The sequence below is a fragment of the Chaetodon trifascialis genome, chromosome 23, assembly GCF_039877785.1.
Source record: "Chaetodon trifascialis isolate fChaTrf1 chromosome 23, fChaTrf1.hap1, whole genome shotgun sequence".
In the NCBI taxonomy this organism is placed as follows: Eukaryota; Metazoa; Chordata; class Actinopteri; order Chaetodontiformes; family Chaetodontidae; genus Chaetodon; species Chaetodon trifascialis.
The window spans coordinates 8850199-8869048 of NC_092078.1; the positions used below are offsets into that span (position 1 = coordinate 8850199).

The following is an 18850-nucleotide window of genomic DNA, read 5'->3' on the forward strand; positions in this document are numbered from 1 at the left end:
GATACTTCACTTTTGGACTACTTGCGTTGTCTTTTAAAATTGTTTTCCATATTGCAATCAGTGGCATCGAGCTCTGTGATGTATGGCTGAAAAATAAACTGAATCTAATTACCTGTATTAGTTTACTCATAACTGAATTTTGTATACATAAATCATCTGTATCCCATAAAATGTTGTTCACTTCTTTTCGGAAATACACTTACTAGCTCTCGTCCCATAAGTTAGATGAGGAGATACCACTCCAGTGTCTGTGCGTTAAGTGTGCAGCTGGATCCAGAAGACGATCAGCTTAGCTTATCATGAAGACAGGAAGCTGGAGGAAAGTCCTTGCCTGGCCACCAATTTTCAAAAAGCCTCACCTCTAAAGTTGCTAATTAACACACTGAATTTGTGTAACATGTGCAAAAAGAGTCTGAGTAACAACACCCGGCTCAGCTGGCTGTAACAATCACAGCACATAACTGCCTATAAAGCCACAAACTGGCATTTCTACATTTCTTCATTAAACAATAAAGATACATCGTGTTGACGTGTTAAGAATTGCTGTTATTCTTTGTTTATGTACTAAGTTACATTGTGTATTATATAACATATTGTAATGTGTATTGTGATATATAATATGTATATAACTATTATATAACTATATACTTAATTGCTGTTATTCTTGTTTATATACTTATTTGTATTTTTTTAAGAACATTCTTTTCCCTCAGTTTAATTCTCATCCTTATTCTTCTTTATTGTATATATTTTATGTTTATGTGTATGTTTAAACTGCTTCTGCAACAGAAGAATTTCCCAAATTGGGATCAATAAAGTAAAGTCTAAATCAGTAGCTGTTTCCCTTTACTTCTGTCTTTATGCTAAGCTAGGCTAATCTCCTATTGGCTCTATCTCTGGTCATATTGATCCTCTCATCTAAATTCTCTCTTCAAATCAAATCATCCCTTTATACAGAAAATATCTACAACAACCTATGACAGCTAACAGAGCCAAAACTGGCCAAGGCAAGAAAGGCGATACAGACGGACTACAGAGGTAAATATGTCAGTTAACTGTGAGTTATTTTTGGCTGATAAATGCACAGTATCCAGTTTATTAGGTACACCTGGATAAAACTAATGTAGTCTAATACAAAGCTGAGAGAACACCAACAAAATCCAATATATGACCATAAAGTTGATCCGGCACCTCTCTAGAACAACATAAAATGAGTATTTTTGAGGTCGTATCGTCCAACCCTACTGCTGTGCTGCTTGACTTCTTTTCCTTTTGGCTGGACGAACACCTCTGAGAACAATGCGTCTCATCACACACCCACACTGAAGCCAAAAATGCATAACATTAAGCCTAAGACAGCACATACATTATGCAGAGTGGTGTAATGCTATGATTTCAGCCCATCGCACAGACTGAGAACATCACAGAGACAACGCCGACTTTCTCAGCCTCTTAATCCCACCAAGTGGACAAGAAGTTCCAAAATACAAAATGCTGATTGAACACATTTTTTCATGTTCAATTTCAGATATTACTCGAGCTGTTTCTAAAAACTAACCTCTGCTCGCTCTTCATAATAGGTATTCTCATGATATCAGAGTTTCCCCAAAAATGTTTAGCTGAACTCAGAGTACAATGAGTTACACAGTCAAAATGTGTGAGCGGTTGATAGCATAAAGCGGATTAGAGAGTTTTGGATTGGCCTACCTCTGAGTTCCTCTCTGGCGCCCGACTCTCCATGATCTCATAAGCAGGATCAGCTCTGCGTCTTTCCTCTTTACTATTAAGCCTTTTGTCTGGTGGGAGAGAAAAATATAGTGTGTTTTAAATATAAGATACTAAACTCCCTCCAATTCTGTGCCAATAGCCAGAGCAGAAAAATAATCCCACATTGTGCTTCCTTAATCCATTTAGTGAATCAAAGCAGACAGGGTGCTCTCTGGGTAGAAATGCATGAATTCCTGCAGATCCAGAGATGGGAACAAATAACAGAGGATTGATTCATCACCTCATGGGGAAACAGCATCCCTGGCACTGGGAAGAAGAGCTGTGCTAATAACGTGGTAACGTGCAAGATGCAGATGTCACAACCTGCATGCTGGTAAAGAGTTCACCATGCAGCAAACAGTGTCATTTATCAAGACCTGAACAACATTATCATGTTCAGTTTTTTCGTGTAGAGAGCCTTTATTCTGTTGCCTGACTGACACATCAGCACTGACGATACAGTAGCCCAACATTTTTGATAAGGACTCTCTTCCATCTCCGTTTTAATTGAAGAACTGGGACTAGAATGTGCACCAAGTGGGACATTTTTCAGTCTTAAAAACCATGCAGCAGGGACAAGGTCTCTAAATGCCCTCAAACAAATGTTTCTGCGCAGCAGTGTCTTCTTACTTATTGATCAATATAAATACAGATATATTTGCATTAAGATGCTGTCCGTTACATCATCCTGGCAGGTTTATCACCCCGACTCTAACTGGAATATGCACACAGTTTCCAGTTTAGTAGGTACAGCTACATAAAACTAACGCGGTCTAATAAATCAGTCCTGCCATAAATCCTCCCTTCATGAAGGCCATAATTTAGCCGTATTGCTTTATACAGAGAGGTGTTTATTATTTTGCCAACCTTAACAAAGTGAGACAGGGTGGACAAACAATAGACACCACTCCAAATAACATAATACATTGTAGGACTGTCGTATTAGACTGCATTAATTTGAGCTAGGTGTACCTAATAAGCTGCCAACTGAGGGTCTATCAGCCAAAAAGTAACAAGAAACATCAGAAGAAGACACTGTAGGTTCTTTGCAAAGTGTCACTACTACATAGTTTGTCCACCAGAGAGTGCTGACAGGTTTATTTTTCACTGTTGTTTAAGATGTTCTCATCAGAAATCTTTTATATTAAAATAAATAAAATTGGCCAACGTATTGTTATGAGGTTTTATGGAACCACTTTCCAATACGGCACCTTTTTATAGAAGGATTCTAGGTTTTAATTGATGACTTATTAGTGCACACTGAAGAATTCAGTAATATTTTATAGCCCATTTACAAGCAAGGTGTTAAAAGGTAAGCAATCATGAGGCCCTCTCAGTCAAATGTAATTGACAACCTGGCAACCAAAAGGTGGTTTACAACTGATTTATGAGACATCAGTGAAGGATTTATTAACCATTAATTAAGACAGTTACAACCCTTTACAGCTGGACCCTTATTAGAAAGAGGTACTGATTTCTTATTTCAGTCAGTCTCAAGTAGAGCCTATAAATCACCACCGTTCTAACTGTTCACAAGTCAAGAAGCTCAGTCACTAAAGCAACACAAACAAAAGCAGAGATCACAGAGTGCAGAGAGCAAACAAGCAGTTGATTAAAAGCAGATGACAAGAAGAAGATCCATTTCAAAGGACTGAAGAGGAAAAGGACACCCGAGGAGTCGTAGAAGCTTTGAAGAGGCCTCTTACCTTCGCTGGCCACCGTCCAACCATTCATCTCCTCATACTGACACGGCCCGCCCACGCTCTGTGATCCATCACTGCCACCTTGATAGAGCAGGTGCTCATAAGCAGCAACTTCATGTTCTTGGCTTTTCTTCAGGTGAAGGCCAGGTGGACAGGTTTGTGCAGTGGAAACGTTCCCGCTGCGGTACATTTCAGCAGGTGCGACCCGCCGAGGAGGATGGCAGCGCTCTCCTTGACACTTCAAACAGCTTTCATAAATGACAGCTCTTTTGTCTTGCTGTGAAACTTGTGATGGTACACGGGTGCCAGTTGGTGCAGATTTGAGCTCATTTCCAAATCTTGGGCTCATTGACTCATACAAGTTCAGTCTGTTAGTTGTCGCCTCTGGCTGCCTATCTGCAGTTGGAAACCCTAACAGATCGGCTAAGAGACTGGCTAATTTCACTCTTCCTTTTTTTGGCAGCAGTGCATCGTCACTCGTCCTCGCTGTTGGCTTCTCTGAGCTGTGGATGCTTCCAGAGCCAGGAGACGCACAGGATTCCTCCAGAATCTTCTTCTCTGCAATATTGTCTTCACTGGCAGAACTCGGTCTGCATGGTGATTTGTCAACACTTTGATCTGCTGGATTGAAAATATGATGTTCTGGAGGCAAAAAAAACCCCTTCAACACATTGAGATTTCCTAAATCAAATGAGTAAGCTGCTACAGCAAACCATAAACCCTTTCTCTCAAACGTGCAATAACTCTGCTCATGCTTGCAGGACATCAATGCGTGCAGCGTGCATGCAGTATTTCAACTGACTACACTTACCTGGTATGGCAGGTATGGCTGAACCACTTGCAGGGATGCACGGTGTCCCCTGTGAGATGAAACAGGAAATTATACAACTTGCATTCTTAACTCAAAACTGGCTTAATTCGATGGTATTTATGTGAACCATAAATGAGCAAACACCTTAGCCTGGTGTACAAATATGAGGCATTCTAATGGTGGCAATGATTTATATTTCTTTTAATTGTCAACATTGTCAGTGCATTAATCTGTGTCTCAATACATCTCATCTCATCTCATCTCATCTCTCACTGAAGGTGGAAAAACGGGTCACAAATATTCACTTTCTATTCAAAAAGAGTGAGGTAACACGTCAACCAGCGCAGCCATGTGCAATATGCTATATCAGGCTTTGGCTGCTCAGAACATACTTCTTAGGAGGATCAATTCATTGTTGCTTTTGGCCCATCACTGGGAAATGTTGACAATAACAAAAATATACAGCATCACCAGGCTTATCCTTTAAAGGCTCACCACTGTGGACTCACTTTCAAAGCTGAGAGGTGTGATGGCTCTGAATGTCACATCCCTTAGCTGTCAGATGACCACATCCATCACAAGCAGCATATTCCACACCTTATCCACACTCTGATGTGTTGTAGATTTATTACCCACACTCCCCCTCAGTGCTACTGCAATTACAGTATAATTAATTATGATAAAATGACCTTCATGCATTCACAAATATACTCCAAATATGAGAAATGACATTTGTTTGAGGATTTAGTTATGGTTGAATGTATTCTTGTGAACTAGCCCTGTCACTGTGAGCCAGTAAATACAGGGGTGGATTGTGTTGCTCACGCTGAGGGTGATAAATGCCCTCCCACACTGCTCATGCCTGATCCATCAGCTTCAAGCCAATAACTCTCATGTTTAATTTAGTTCACTGAGGACTGACTCAAGCGAAGCAGAGACAAAGAAAACATTTTACTCAGGTAACCAAATGCAACTTGCAACCTTAACTAAATGCACCACCAGCAGGTGGAGCTATATGTTTGGAGGATTCCATAAAAGTGGACAGAAAAGCTTCGACTGAGTTTGCACCTGGACGTTCTAATGATAAGGAAGCTCAAGCTCAGCCTTGTGGAGTGGAGCTGACTACAAATGTCAAGATGATACTTGATAATGCTGTGCAGACTTCTTCTGAATCACAGACACGAAGAACAAATTCACACCTACAACCAAGCAGCATCTATCTCTAAAGATCAAGGGGAAAAGCTGATTTCTCCAACATGTCTTTCTTCACTGAGAGAAACAGCAAGTCAATCCATGGAGTGGCTGATCATCAGAAAATGAATCCACAGCTATGTTAATAGATTCAAGTCATTTCCAAGCAAAATGCCAAACATGCTTTGGTTCCAGCAACACAAAATATGAATATTTGCTTATTTCTTTAGACCTCTGTGATGTTAAGCAGGATATCTTTCAGTTTTGGAAAGCTGACTGCATAAACAAGTGATCTGAAAAATGTATACGCGGTACACTTTAACAATTTTCTGACATTTTATAGAGCCATCGATTAAGAAAACAATCCCCAGATGAATTGATAATGAAAATAATTGCTTGTTGCGGTTCTCAAACAAAGATGGATTAAACTCTTTAGAAGAAAACTGCACCAACACCATGATCGCCAAGCCAGCCACCTGGGAGACACCTGAATCTCATTATTTACAGTGAGAACGTTTTACTTGCTGAGCGACACCTCAGAAGCTTATTTTTTATCTTGGGTACAAATGATCTGGAGCTTACATGTACTTCTCACAAAAAAGAAAACGCTCCATTAAGCAATAAATAGGAGGCAGAGGTGGGAATAACCACAAGTCACTCACAAGGTCTAAATCTGCTGGATACAAGGACAGTGTCAACCTCAACTGGCTGCTGAAATGCTAACTTGTCAGACAGATGGACCATGGGACTGTTTGTTGTTTTGACACCCAACACAGGGCGGCATCACCGTCAGCCTGCACGATACCACGAAGGTCATATTGACAGTGTGCTCCAGAACAGATGATAGAGTGATGATAAGGCCTGTTCACACAAGCTGCTACTGTATGACAGGGAGTTATAAAGCAGAGCACGTTCAGGAGTTCTGAACAGGGAACATGCCTGTTTTTTTAAGTTTTTAGACAAACAGATGGCCAGCGCGAATAGAATTACACTTGTGTCTGAGCTTAACTCAAGTCTGTCCCTGACAAAAGGGTAGAAACACACAAAATGACTTAAAAAAACAACAACAAGATTTTCATCTGCAGAACTGACACACAAAGATATTTCTCTGCTCACCTTAAATCCACCACACACTGAGCAGATGGTCACGATGGTTTTGGGGACAGAGCAGCAGATGTAGCAGGACTCTGGGTGTTCACTAGATGGCGCCACCTTGGTTTTCTTACTTTCCTCTGAGGGACTTGGCAAGTGTTCACTCATTGACTGTCTTTTAGTAGTTTCAGAGTGACCCTCACAGGTCACAGCGCCGCTTTTATCCCCCTTTGCTGAGTCTGTTGAGGCAGGATTGTCCTTAGTTGGGGTCGAGGGTTCACCGTCTTTGGTACCTCCACCTCCCTCCTGTAACAGACTCTTGGGAGTGTCATACAGATACCTTAGTGATGTTGGTACCTGGTATTCATGTCCAGGGGCAGTGAGGCAAGTACAAGGGCTCAGATCTTGAGCCAAATGGGGAGGCAAGCTGAAAACAGACCCAAAGTCCTCCCCAGGGGTGATATCCAGGCTGCCTGTGTAGGAGGAGAAACTTCCAGAATAAGAGGAGTGGCTGCCGGTGGCGATGCCGCTGTCAGACGAGCTCTGCCGGCCGATCTCCTGAAGCTGCCGGGGGGGCTTGGCAGCAGGCCGGTTCCCTCCTCCCTGGTTGACGGAAAGCTTCTCGATGCTCTGCAACGCCGCTTTGGAGCCCACATGGCCGGTGCTTTCAGGTGGGCTGGAGGCCGGTTCGGTCCAAATGGCCAGCCGGCTGCCAATGCTGCAGTCTGATTGGCTGGTGTCTGACGTGTCGGAGGAACCGGATATGCTGCGGTCATCTCCCCCAGCAGACGGGCAGTACGAGGACGAGGCTGCCCAGAAAGACAACATTAATAAACTTTCACTGAATTTAATCAACTGCTTTAACAGAACAAATGCTTTAATCAATAAAGCATCACAAACATCATTTTGTCTGTTTCTCACTTTTCTCCTGATATTCATCACATAATAGAAATAATAAATCACCTGTGTGGTTAATGTCAAATTCTCAAATCTAAGTACAGCATTATGAAAATCCAATGTACCATTTCTACTCTTTGGTGGGGAAGAGGATGCTTTGAGATGAGTGTGTGAAGAAAGACAGACATTCAGAGTAGGAAGATTTGCAAACTTGGAGCTGCATTTTCACACTTTTTTCCTTCCTACTCTGGATCTGAGCACAGCATTACGGCCGCGTGGCTCTACCTGTGCTGCTCCTGTGAGAGAGCATGCTCAGTCTCTTCTCCAGCTCCTGGGCCTCGTGGTTCAGCCTCTCCTCCGAATTCGTCTGACTGGAGCTGGGGTCTGTAAGACAGAGCATCCGAAGCGCACGCTGCAGTCATCAAACTAACAAGTGACGACAAGGTAAGTTTAGTGAGTCTTGCCGCCGTCGCCGAGACGCGGGATCAAATGTGACGCAGCTGAGCGTTCCGCACTGCGGTGACACGGACGCAGCTGTGAAAACACATCCTGCTACTCCAGAGAAAAAAGACGGGACACTTTAAACCACGAGAGTCTCGCTCATCTTTCTGTGGAATCAAATGTTAGCCGCAGGATGCAAGTGAGAAGAACAGCTAACAATCAGTGTGGCAGGAGTGTTGCGTACTATTAGCTGGTCTGCGAGCACGAGCCCAGGAAAGGGTCACATGGGGGAACACCTTGCAGTATTTGTGCAACACTACAGGGTTTATTAATAGCGCTGCCACGTGGTTCTGTTGGTACGCACCCTGCTGCTAGCGGCTAAAGACTGTTGGTGCTGTTCAAGGATCTAATGTACCTTAGACCATCCAAGGTCAACTGTAACACTGCATCGATTGTTTTTATCTATCAGAGCCTGAAACTGTGATGTGGTAAATGCACCAGAGGTCTGCAAATGGCTGAGATCATATTCTATACATGACATACTGACTTACGGTATATGACAAATTGAAAAAATAATAGACTGGGACAAACTCATAGATCGATCTGGTTGATGACAAAAAGCTCCTTGAATATCCCATCTCAAAAAAAAAAGCTGTATGTCTAAATGGTATTTATCATAAAACCTTCAAGAGCCACATACGCCCTGCTGAAAGTTTGATTATGTGACAGTGCCGTCAAGAATCCTAATCGATGAACGTTAAAAGAAATGAATTTGGCCTCCTAATGCAGTCTTAATGCAAACAAAGAGAAAACATTTCAAATGCTCATACCATCATTCAGCTTTTAGATTAAATTTCACTTGACTTCCTGTTCGACTTCGATCTCAAACTGTAAGACTACAGCTCTTTGTCCTGCTGTGTACCAACAAGCACAAGATCCAGACATGAGGCAGCACAGATTTCTCCCTTTCCCTGCTGAAAAATTCATGTGCAGCACTGCAATATAAGAGCCAAAGATGTGTGACTTTACATTTTCAGGAAATGTATCTGGCCCAAGACAAACTACCCACTGCAGTCTAGTTTAGAGTTGAGCTCAAGCTAAGATTAAAAACTACACTTCATATTTGTCATGGTGACATTTAATACAGTGTTTGAACTGTTCTAATTAAAATAACTGTTTTCTCATTATAACTAGGTGTTTTTTGTCCCAATGAAAACATGTTTCCTTTTCAGTTTTTTTCTTTTTAATGATGGCAGTTCTGCACTGGTGTGGTGCCACGAAGCTTTTTACGAATCAAAGGCTGTTTGTGTACCAGCAGCATCGTAACTCAACACTAACTGATATAACTGACATATTTCACATAGCTTGTCATGGCTCCATCCAAATAAAGCAGGCATTGCGCTGCCCCTGCCAACACTTACAAGCTATGAGAAAATTATAGTTTACCACAGTGTCTCCACTACCTGCTGCGGTTTGATTATCAGCTGATAGAGATTCACATCATACCTGCCGCCTCACATGCCATCTGCACTCCATTTAAGCAGCTTTCCCTGCCAATGTCGCTATGTAACGAGCGGCACGCCAGCGCGACCACATGGAGCGCGGCCAAAGAGATCAAAACGGAGTGTGTCTTGGGTAATATCTGCTTGACTAACAGGTGTCGCAGCCTATCACACGCTGTATTTTCGTGGCATGCTCATCCCGTGGCAAGCTCCACTAACGCCTCCTCCCCTTTGACAGATACAGTAGCCAGAAAATCCTAATTTGGTCAGAGGTGGCTGTGAGCTGAACACAGGCTTGAAAAATGTGTGTGTCTACTTCCACGAGATAAGGAATCAAAGCTAAATAAATGGCTTACCGCACTTAATGCAGGAAAGACTGTGATAACCAGTCGTAAAGTTTATTGTGGTCAGATTTTAAAAATCTTAGTGGTGATTGATCTGCATGCTTAATATGAAGCTACAGCCAGCAGCAGGTTAGCTTAGCTTAGCATAACAACTGAAAACATAGGGGAAACAAGTAGCCTGGCTTGGTCCGAAGGAAACAAAACCTGCCCAACGTGTTAAATCTTGTTTAATCTGTACCAATCTGAAGGATAAAAATGACATAATTCTCTTCAATCTAACTGATTCTTCACGTGTTGGTAAAGCCAGGTAAGTCTAACTTGCCGCTGAGTTACATTTACCACTTGAAGCAACCATTGCAATCTTATATTTTCTCTCCCATTAGGCGGATAGATTACATTCTTCATCTGGCAATTTTTCTAGACAAACGTTGCAGTAATCTAAGTTTAAACTGCCCCTCGGACCATAAAGCGTATCCTGGAGACAAACAGACAGCAGCACAGCGAAAGGCAGAGAGGTGGAAACTGTACGGCACGCAAGGGTGACAAACAGATAAGTGAGCCTCGGAACATAACAGCAATTAATCAAAACAGAGGTGGAGACATTCAGTCAGGAGCTCAGCAGGACACGGCACAGACAAGGACTGAGAGGTGAACCACAAGTGAGGACGAGAGACACAATTAAGGGCTGCAGATAGGAAAAGAGTAGAAAATGAGAGCGAGGGGAGAGTGGAGCGGTGGGTGACCGAGTATGAAATGAAGTGGGGGAGGCAGCAGTGGAATCCTGTGGATGAGGTTACATACATGCCCGGAGTGATTAGGAGGCTTTGGCTGCTCTACTTGTGTGAACTGTGACTTTGACCCCATGCTCTCCCTCCGACATCCTCCCTGCTATTTATTCTACTACGCACCACAATAATAGGAGTATGAGCTCAACCTGTGATTGGGCGGCAAGATGTGTGAAAACCAGAATATCCACGAGACCCCCACAGCTGCCCGGTCCACATTTCCTGTTAAGTTGCACACTGGGTGAGAGAAAATGTTAAAACCGCTAGTGTGGAAAACTGAAGGTGTTAAAGTGAACAGCGGGCGAGCAGATAATGTTCAACGGCTATAGTAAAATTAGATCTTGCATCCAAATGTGAAGGATAAGCCACACAAATAAGGTACAAGGAGTCTTGCATGAGAGACAATTTCTACTATTTCTGTTATTTTGGATAGCATACAGCAGAGGGAGACAGTCTGAAGATACAAAAGTACTGTATGTGTGAGCCTTAGCAAGAGCTACAGGTTTGAGCTCATTTTCAATTTAAACCAGAAATAACTTTTTTTATGTAATTTGGGGGCAACAGAAGTAAGCTGTAAACACAACATTAACATTATCGCCTTACAGTTTTGGTCCCCATCAACTCCACAGAGAACTGTCTGTGTCTTCAGCTGCTAAACGCTCCACCATGTTCGCTAGCTCGTCGCTAACTTTGCCTGCCTGTTGTTTGGTGCTGAGCGGGTGGTGCACAGGCAGTTCAGAGCTTTGGAAAGCAACTGCCTGCTACGCCCAAAAACCACACTGATGAGAGCGGTGACACCAAAACAACGATCCCAAAGACACCAAAACACTATGATTGATCCCTTTCACACTGAGGCATTGACTCATTGTTAAGTTGAGAGGTGGGACAGTCTGAAAGCCGAAGAGGAACATTTTTATAAATAAACTGAATTGTGAAACATGCCAAACAGAGCCCACACTGAGGTCTTCAAATTGCTTGTCACAGTCCAACCCCACAAATATGAAGCTCCTTGTTGCATAAGGCAAAGAAAAGCAGCAAATCTTCACAACTGAGAAGCAGGAACCAGATAAAGTTAATCAATTAGCAAAACTGTTGTGGATTAATTGCTTTTTTTAATCGATTTCAAACAATAGCTGCTGATGTTATTTCACAAAAATAAGTTGTGCATTGGAAAATAAACAGTTTTAGCAAAGAAACTAAGCAAGTACTGCCAAGTTTTCACAATGAGTGGCAGAAGAAGGGGAGCGCAGAAGAGCAGAGGGCGGACATGTTGGAGCTCAGAGCTCATTATTCAGACGAACCTCACTGCTGCAGGCGAACGGCAATATTCCACCCTATCAACTCTTTAAAAAGCTTGATTTCCTTTAGCTTTCAAATATTCACAGATGGAGATCATGCTGGTCACATATTAGGTCTATCATTTTCCAAGCGTGCTCGACATCAATGGCAAATTGAAATCCTGCCCTGCTGTAATGATAGTAAAAAACCACTAATGGCTATTTGGATCTCGGCCCAGTTCTCCCAGCAGTAGCACGACACCCTCAACTATACATAGACTACAATTGAATTTGCTGCCATAGTCACAGTTAGTACAGTAGTTATCCTCTTACTGATGTTTGAGGTGACCCTACGCTTTACATTTCATCAAGGTACACTTAAGTCAGGGGTTAGGATGTTTGACTAAAACTATAAATTGCTTGAGAGGATTATCCAATTACGTAAAAAACAGCTGTCAGTCATAATTTGGTCACATCAAAGCACATCCATCCACGGAGGAATCCTCTGACTCATTCTGCCAAAAATGGCTGGATTCCAGGAAGGCAGCGCACCTAACAGCTATGATAAATCCCTGGAGGCACAGGAGGGGGGCCGTGCAGGGTCTGCTGCACTTTAAATGGCCGGTGTCGACTTAAGTGTTTGCTCACACTCCTCAGCAACAGCCCGGCTGTTAATTATACAAATAAGCATCACGCAGAGATCCATCTTCTCTCTTTAAATAATAGTCTTCAAAACTAAACTTCGCCTCTCTTGAGCGCCGTTGGTTTTCCAGCGAAGCAGCTTTAAACACCTCTGGTACTGACCTGGCAAAACTGGCCGCAGTCCAAAAGGGCCTCTGGTGGGGGAGATGCCTCTGACGATGCAGTCGAACAGAAAGCTGATCTGCTCGCTCTCAGCAGACGCGAGCAAGAAAACACCGGCCCCTGTAGAAAGCAGACCTTTATTAGTGTAATGTTATTTTCCGCAGCACTGAAATATCCACAGCCAGACCAAATAAACCGTAATGACTAGAAATGCACTGTACTGTAACATGATCGAAAGCTGGTGTGGCTGCTACTAGCAATCATTTTAATCATCAATCAATTCATTTGTTTGTTACCATTTTCTAAAGGAAGAGAAGGTCTGAACACAAGTCAAAGAAAAGCAGAAAATGCTCAAAATTGAGAAGCTGAAACCAGAAAAAGTTGCAAACATCACCATGCTCGCAATGATGTGACATGTTCATCATGTTAGTTAAGCTAATTTGCAAGCTAACACTTGCTAATTAGCCTGAAACAGAAAGTACAGCTGAGGCTGATGGGATTGCCATTAGTTTTGTAACTGTGGTCATAAAGCAAAGCGCTGGACAATCTGATGATGGCGTTGAATAAAAAGTCAGGGGAAAGCTGTAATGCCAATGAACCAATGAACCCACCAACCTAAAAATGACAAATCATTAATCAAAAATGAGTTCTCGTTGAGACAGTTAGTACTTATCATTCTCTCCATACCAAAAAGATCTTTCATGCTACCTTTCTTTGGGAAATACAGACACGTTTTTCTATAAAATCATTTCAAAGAAGCAGCTGCTTACTGGGCGCAGTCATAAAACAACTTTGCTGAAAACAGGGACTACATGAGAGTACACGTCTGACCAAGAAGTCAGTGCTAACGCTCAGTACATGATGGCTTTTTAAACTCTTCTGATACCTGTTCACGTTTTGTTCACTTACAGAGGTTTGATACTCGGCCCTGGTTGTGGCCGCCCTTATAGATTTCATATTAAGTCGCAAGAAATCTAATTTCCTCTTTACTGCTCCCACTTAGTCTTTGACATCCACCTAGAACGTCATCAAAGGCGATGTAATAACATGAAGGTTAAGAGGTCCTGCTCCTCAGTGGTGTCCTGACCTCCCTCTGATGATACAAATGGCCGTCCATTACAAGGCGTCACCAATAAAGGGTCGTTATGTCGCCCCGTCCCTGGGACCACCCATGTCAAGGCAGGCCTCAATAACATTCCCAACACTCCCCTGGCTGTGAGCGAGGTCAAAGGTCAGCAGCAAAGTCTGCTCAAATGTCTGCACCAGTCGAAATTAAAGATGTATGGCGTGTTTAGAGCTGTCACGATATGGCTCTGATTAAGAAGCGTCTCATCTGCTTAGCTTGGACTCCGAGGCTGAGTTTAATTTCAGCAAATGTTTTCTTTTTTGAGGTCAACATGTACTCGGGCCGCACTTTTGGTTGCAGGTGACTGAACATCAGGTGCACTGCCAAAAGCTAGAGTACAGACAAAAAAACCAAACCAAACAAAGAACAGGTGGCAGTTTACAACCTGATAAAGATTCTGTGTAGGAACAAAAACAGCCCAAGTGGACCATTCTGGTCTCTCCTCTAAAAAGAGATAACACACGGCATCCATACAAAGCAAAAGAATATATTAAATCGTGTTCGGTATGTGGGAAGTGTAAATTAGCTTGAAACTTCACTCAGAGCTCAGGCTGGCCTTTTTATTCCTACAGCAGCAAAGTCACCGCAGTCACAGCAAACTTCCCTCAGAGATACACTTTCTTTAGCAACTTCACTGATACACGTTTTAACAATGTCTGCTTCAGCTCCCCTAAAATACAGCAACATTAAGACTGCTGAGCTGTTTGTTAAAGCAGCACGACAAGCTAGAAACAACACTGAAATCTTATCATTTTAAAAGATGCTTGCCAACTTTTTTCTTTTCACATGTCCGGAAACATTAGCATTCATTTGGAGTTGTGTTTGTCCACTATTTAATCTCCTTTTTGGCTCTATATTTCAGCCTCTACCAGCCCCGGAGGGAAATATCTGGTTCATTAGCTGCATCTGGAGATAGGGTCGATGAGATCAGTGGAGCTGGGGGCCACAAAACAAACAATGAACTGAATGGTGTTAAAAATCTCCTCGAGAGCGGAGCTGAGTGACAGCTCATATTACATACAGTCATTTGATCCATTGTTAATGCAAAGCTATAAATTAATGCAGCTTTAAGATCTTTATGTGCTGTCCTGAGGACATGTCATTCTGATTAGTCAAGAAATTAAACGGTATGCCAAATGGGTCCGCAGCTAACATGTTCTCTTCAATTACCATTAATGCGGTAATTGTTTCAGTGAATAAATGAATCATTTGGTCTATAAAATGTTAGAGCATAGTTACACACAAATTCTCAGAGCCCAAAGCGATGTCTTCAAATTCGTTGAATTTATCCAAAATGAAAAGATATTTAATAAACAATATTCAGTATTTAAGATGATGTGAAGAAAGGCAGCAAATATTCAAATTTATCAGATTAACTGCTAATCTAGTTGTTAGCGTTAGCTCAGTTTTTAGTCAAGTATTTATATTATTGTTTCCTTGTCGACCTCTTTGAGCGCCCCCTGTTGTTCATTTTATTTAATGACTCGTGTTTGACGTCCCTGCTGTGACGCGGCAGTTTCCCGCTGGGATTAACGAAGTATCAATCCAACCTGTTCATTTTCATCTATCAATGCCCATCAGAGTCTCTAAACACTTCTCCTCTGTCACACCTTGGCGACTTGGCTCACGCTGGTGAGTGAAAAACTAGAAACCTCGAGGATAAACTACCAAGCGGGACATGAACAAAAGGTCGGACAAATGCAGCTCACAGTTCTACAGCTGCTTCAAGCAGACGTGTGAGGACCAACACGGTTACACCAGCTCTCCCTGTGCTGTGGATAAACTGTGCTGAGATTACATGTCACAGGAATGCACGCCCTTCAACACACACACACAAATACACACACACACGTTCAGACGCACCTTCATGTTCACACACACTTTCCCTTTTTTGCACATTAAAGCATAAATGACGTCAGACTGTTTCCATATTATGTGAGATCCACTGCTGAAGATTTAATGGAGCTAAATAAATCACACATCACATTCTTAAGTGTCCAGTTTCCCGCGAGGTCATCGTGTGTCCACAGCGCTCGGAGGTCTCTGGCGTTCCCCTCGTGTCTCCGTCCCCTCCAGGTGTTGACATACACTCATCTCTTCTTTAATGGTTTCATGTCTATTGGAGGCTGTAAACTGTGGCGCACCTTATCACAGACACACAAACGCAGCTTGTTTTCTCAAAAACAACCTCTCTGGAGTGACGCATGATGTTGAATTTCAGGCACAGCGGGGGTGATCCCGCACAGACTGAATAATTTTCCTCCAGCAGGTTTCTTGTTGTCACGAAGCAGCTGTTTGTTTTTTTTCTTTTTTTCTGGAGAACAAGTGAAAAACTGTTTACTTCAACATCATACGCATCCCATGACTCATGTAGGTGAATCGAATTACCAATAACGGCCTACTATTTCATTTAATTACTAATATTTGGATTTAATTACACCCACATTACAAACAAGTGTGTGGACATCCCAACGCATTACACTCATGTGCGATTGTTAAACATCTCACTCCAGCACCGTGTTCACGAATCTCTCCACAACATTTTGAAACAAGGGATTTGCTCCCACTCAGCCTGACGAGTGAGCTCGGACACGACTTGTTGAGCAATAAGGTTAATCCAGAGGTGGATGGGGTCACGTTCATCAAAGTCAAAAACAACAAACTCTGCAAGCAATTTCTTTAAGGATCTGGATTTGTTCACTGGTGCACTGTCAGGCTGATGGAAAGCCTCCCCCAAACAGTTGCTACAGAGCTAAAGCACTTCATTATCTAAAATAGTGATTCCATACCACATACACCTGGAGAGACTGTGGAGCAGCTAATAAAAACATCCACAAAACTCTTTTTAGGAGGAAAATACCAACATAGGACTACAAAGTTTGATCTTAAGTATGTGTCACATCACAACAACCAGCAAACTGCCTGCCGTGAAAGGCCGACTGCACAGGATCTGCTTCAGTTTCCCAAATGAGTCACATGTTCCACCTCAACACCGTGGGCATGAAAAGTAGCTAGCACACAGTTAAAACTCTCAAAAACAAGGGGGGAAAAAAGCAGCAACACTGAGGAAATATCATTTACAACAAGTATATTCATCTGCCAACAGAACAGGAAGATTACACATGCTAACATTTTGAAAACAAGTAAAAATATCTAGTCTCGAAGGAGCTTTAGCTTAAAAACGATGCCTGTTCTTAATACGTGGAGATGAAAAGCTGCTTGAAATAAGAAATTCTGACTTCAACAAAGCAAACAACAAAACTACTTGTCAGTCTAGTAATTCTAGTTTCAAGCTTTAAGATATACTTTCCCATTAAGACAATTTAAGACAAACCAGCTTGAAACCAGATGAAATGTCTTTTATATATTTTGTCAAAAAACAAGATATTTCCCTTTGAAGTAGAGATGTCAAACCAGAATGGATATATGCCTGAAACTGCCTGCTCCTGCGAGCGGTAAGAGTATGAACAAAGAGACCGAGCCTACACATCAATGACTCCAGGACCACACTGACTTGTGTGGATTCACATGTGGAGCCACAGATCCACCAGGGGCACTTGAAGCCAACATCAGGCTGTGTGGGGTATAAAAGTTTGGATAACACTGGTCAAAAACATAATTGCAGGCTGTGGCATCCAGATTTCCCTAAATTGGACCTCAGTGAGCCATGAAAGCTGCCCCTGACAGAAAGGACACTGAAGTCAGTGGAGGGCATTCGTTTGATTCAGAGCTGCACATGATGTTATTGTACTGGGACGGTGATCAGTGCGAAGGAGCCTCTCTTTCTCATGCACTGTGGAATAAAAGCTACATATGAATCATCTTGAATCACAGCCGGTGATTATTTGGTCTGTTTGAGAAAGACATAAGGGAAACAGATAGAGATTTAATGAGCTATCAGCTTCTAATGATGCAACCCAATTTTACTCAAGAGTCATTATTGTCATGAGACGGCGAAGACAGACCGTGTTTAACGTTGTCTTTTCTTAAACTTGTTTGATTTTCACTCTCCGACTGTGATTTCTGTTTACTTACTTTAATCTTTTGTTTCTCTGTCTTCATTTCGCTGTTGATGTTCTGTTTTCTAATCCTCTCATTTTGCCAACCACTCACTGCTATTGTTGGTATTGAATCTCTTAACTAAATTTACTAAATGCCCGATGCTCATTCGTCTCGGAGCTGTTTTATAGTTCCTTCAGTCGCCCTCACGCTTCCCAAAACACAAGTGTGCTGTTTCAGTCTAATCACCAATTATCTAAGAATCGTCTGCCACAACACAAAATATCAGTTTACTGAGCCACAAATAGCTAAACAGCCAATTTACCCAAACTAAACACATCCAAATGCAGCATGAAGACAACCCAAAAAGCAATAAACTTACAGTAACCGCATCTTGTTCCTCCCTCGAACACAAATCCGTTGGGTACGGGCCCATATCTGCGCAGGTCTGGAAGGTTCCAGTGGCCGATAATAACAGGGGGGACGTCCCGGGCCAGAGCCAGTAAGTTGTTGCACAAATGAAGCGTTGCGGGTCCACTCTCCAACTTGGTCCCTGGTAAGACTCCAACACTGAATCTGTGAACTGAGCAAACATGGAAAGCAGCAGCGCAATGAAGAAAGGCCAACGACCGAAACTGCAAGCACAATCCAACAATCCACAGAGCTGCTACTGGAGGATGACGGGGGAAATGCTGCGTGAGAGCAAGTTGAATGGTTATGATTTAAAATAAACAAGTGTTTGCTGATGCTATTGTGCTGACCTTCACTTCCCTCAGGTTCAACTTGGATCCGGTTTTAGTTGCTTAGCTGCTTCAACTATCACTGTTAATGATCAATTAAAACGGTGGGATGGAGGATGTGAGCCGTTGACCACTGGCCTGGAAACAGACAAACAGCTATCTGACCAAAACGTTGCTCACAGGATGTCAATGTGCCCGGCCAGGAAAAGGTCTGGCACATAATGCCTGTAAAACCTCTTTACTCTGTTTGTTGTATGGATTAAACACACAAGATACAACATGTTGATAAGCAAACTTCACAGCTGCTGGTAGGCAGATTTTATTTCGTGGACATGGCCACGCTAGCTGTTTCCCCTTGTTTCCAGTATTTA

At 42.5% G+C, this 18850-nt stretch overlaps 1 protein-coding gene across 1 annotated transcript in view; it reads right to left on the minus strand.

The window, feature by feature from the left end:
* LOC139351246 (protein Dok-7-like) overlaps positions 1-18850 on the minus strand; it is a 34588-nt gene that overhangs the window by 11873 nt on the left and 3865 nt on the right. Inside the window, exons 4-9 of the mRNA XM_070993048.1 lie at positions 18122-18322; positions 12615-12734; positions 7747-7845; positions 6589-7373; positions 4282-4330; positions 1708-1796 (exon numbers count right to left, since the gene is read on the minus strand). Coding sequence (XP_070849149.1) covers positions 1708-1796; positions 4282-4330; positions 6589-7373; positions 7747-7845; positions 12615-12734; positions 18122-18322 — 1343 coding nt within the window. The remainder of the gene's footprint in view (positions 1-1707; positions 1797-4281; positions 4331-6588; positions 7374-7746; positions 7846-12614; positions 12735-18121; positions 18323-18850) is intronic.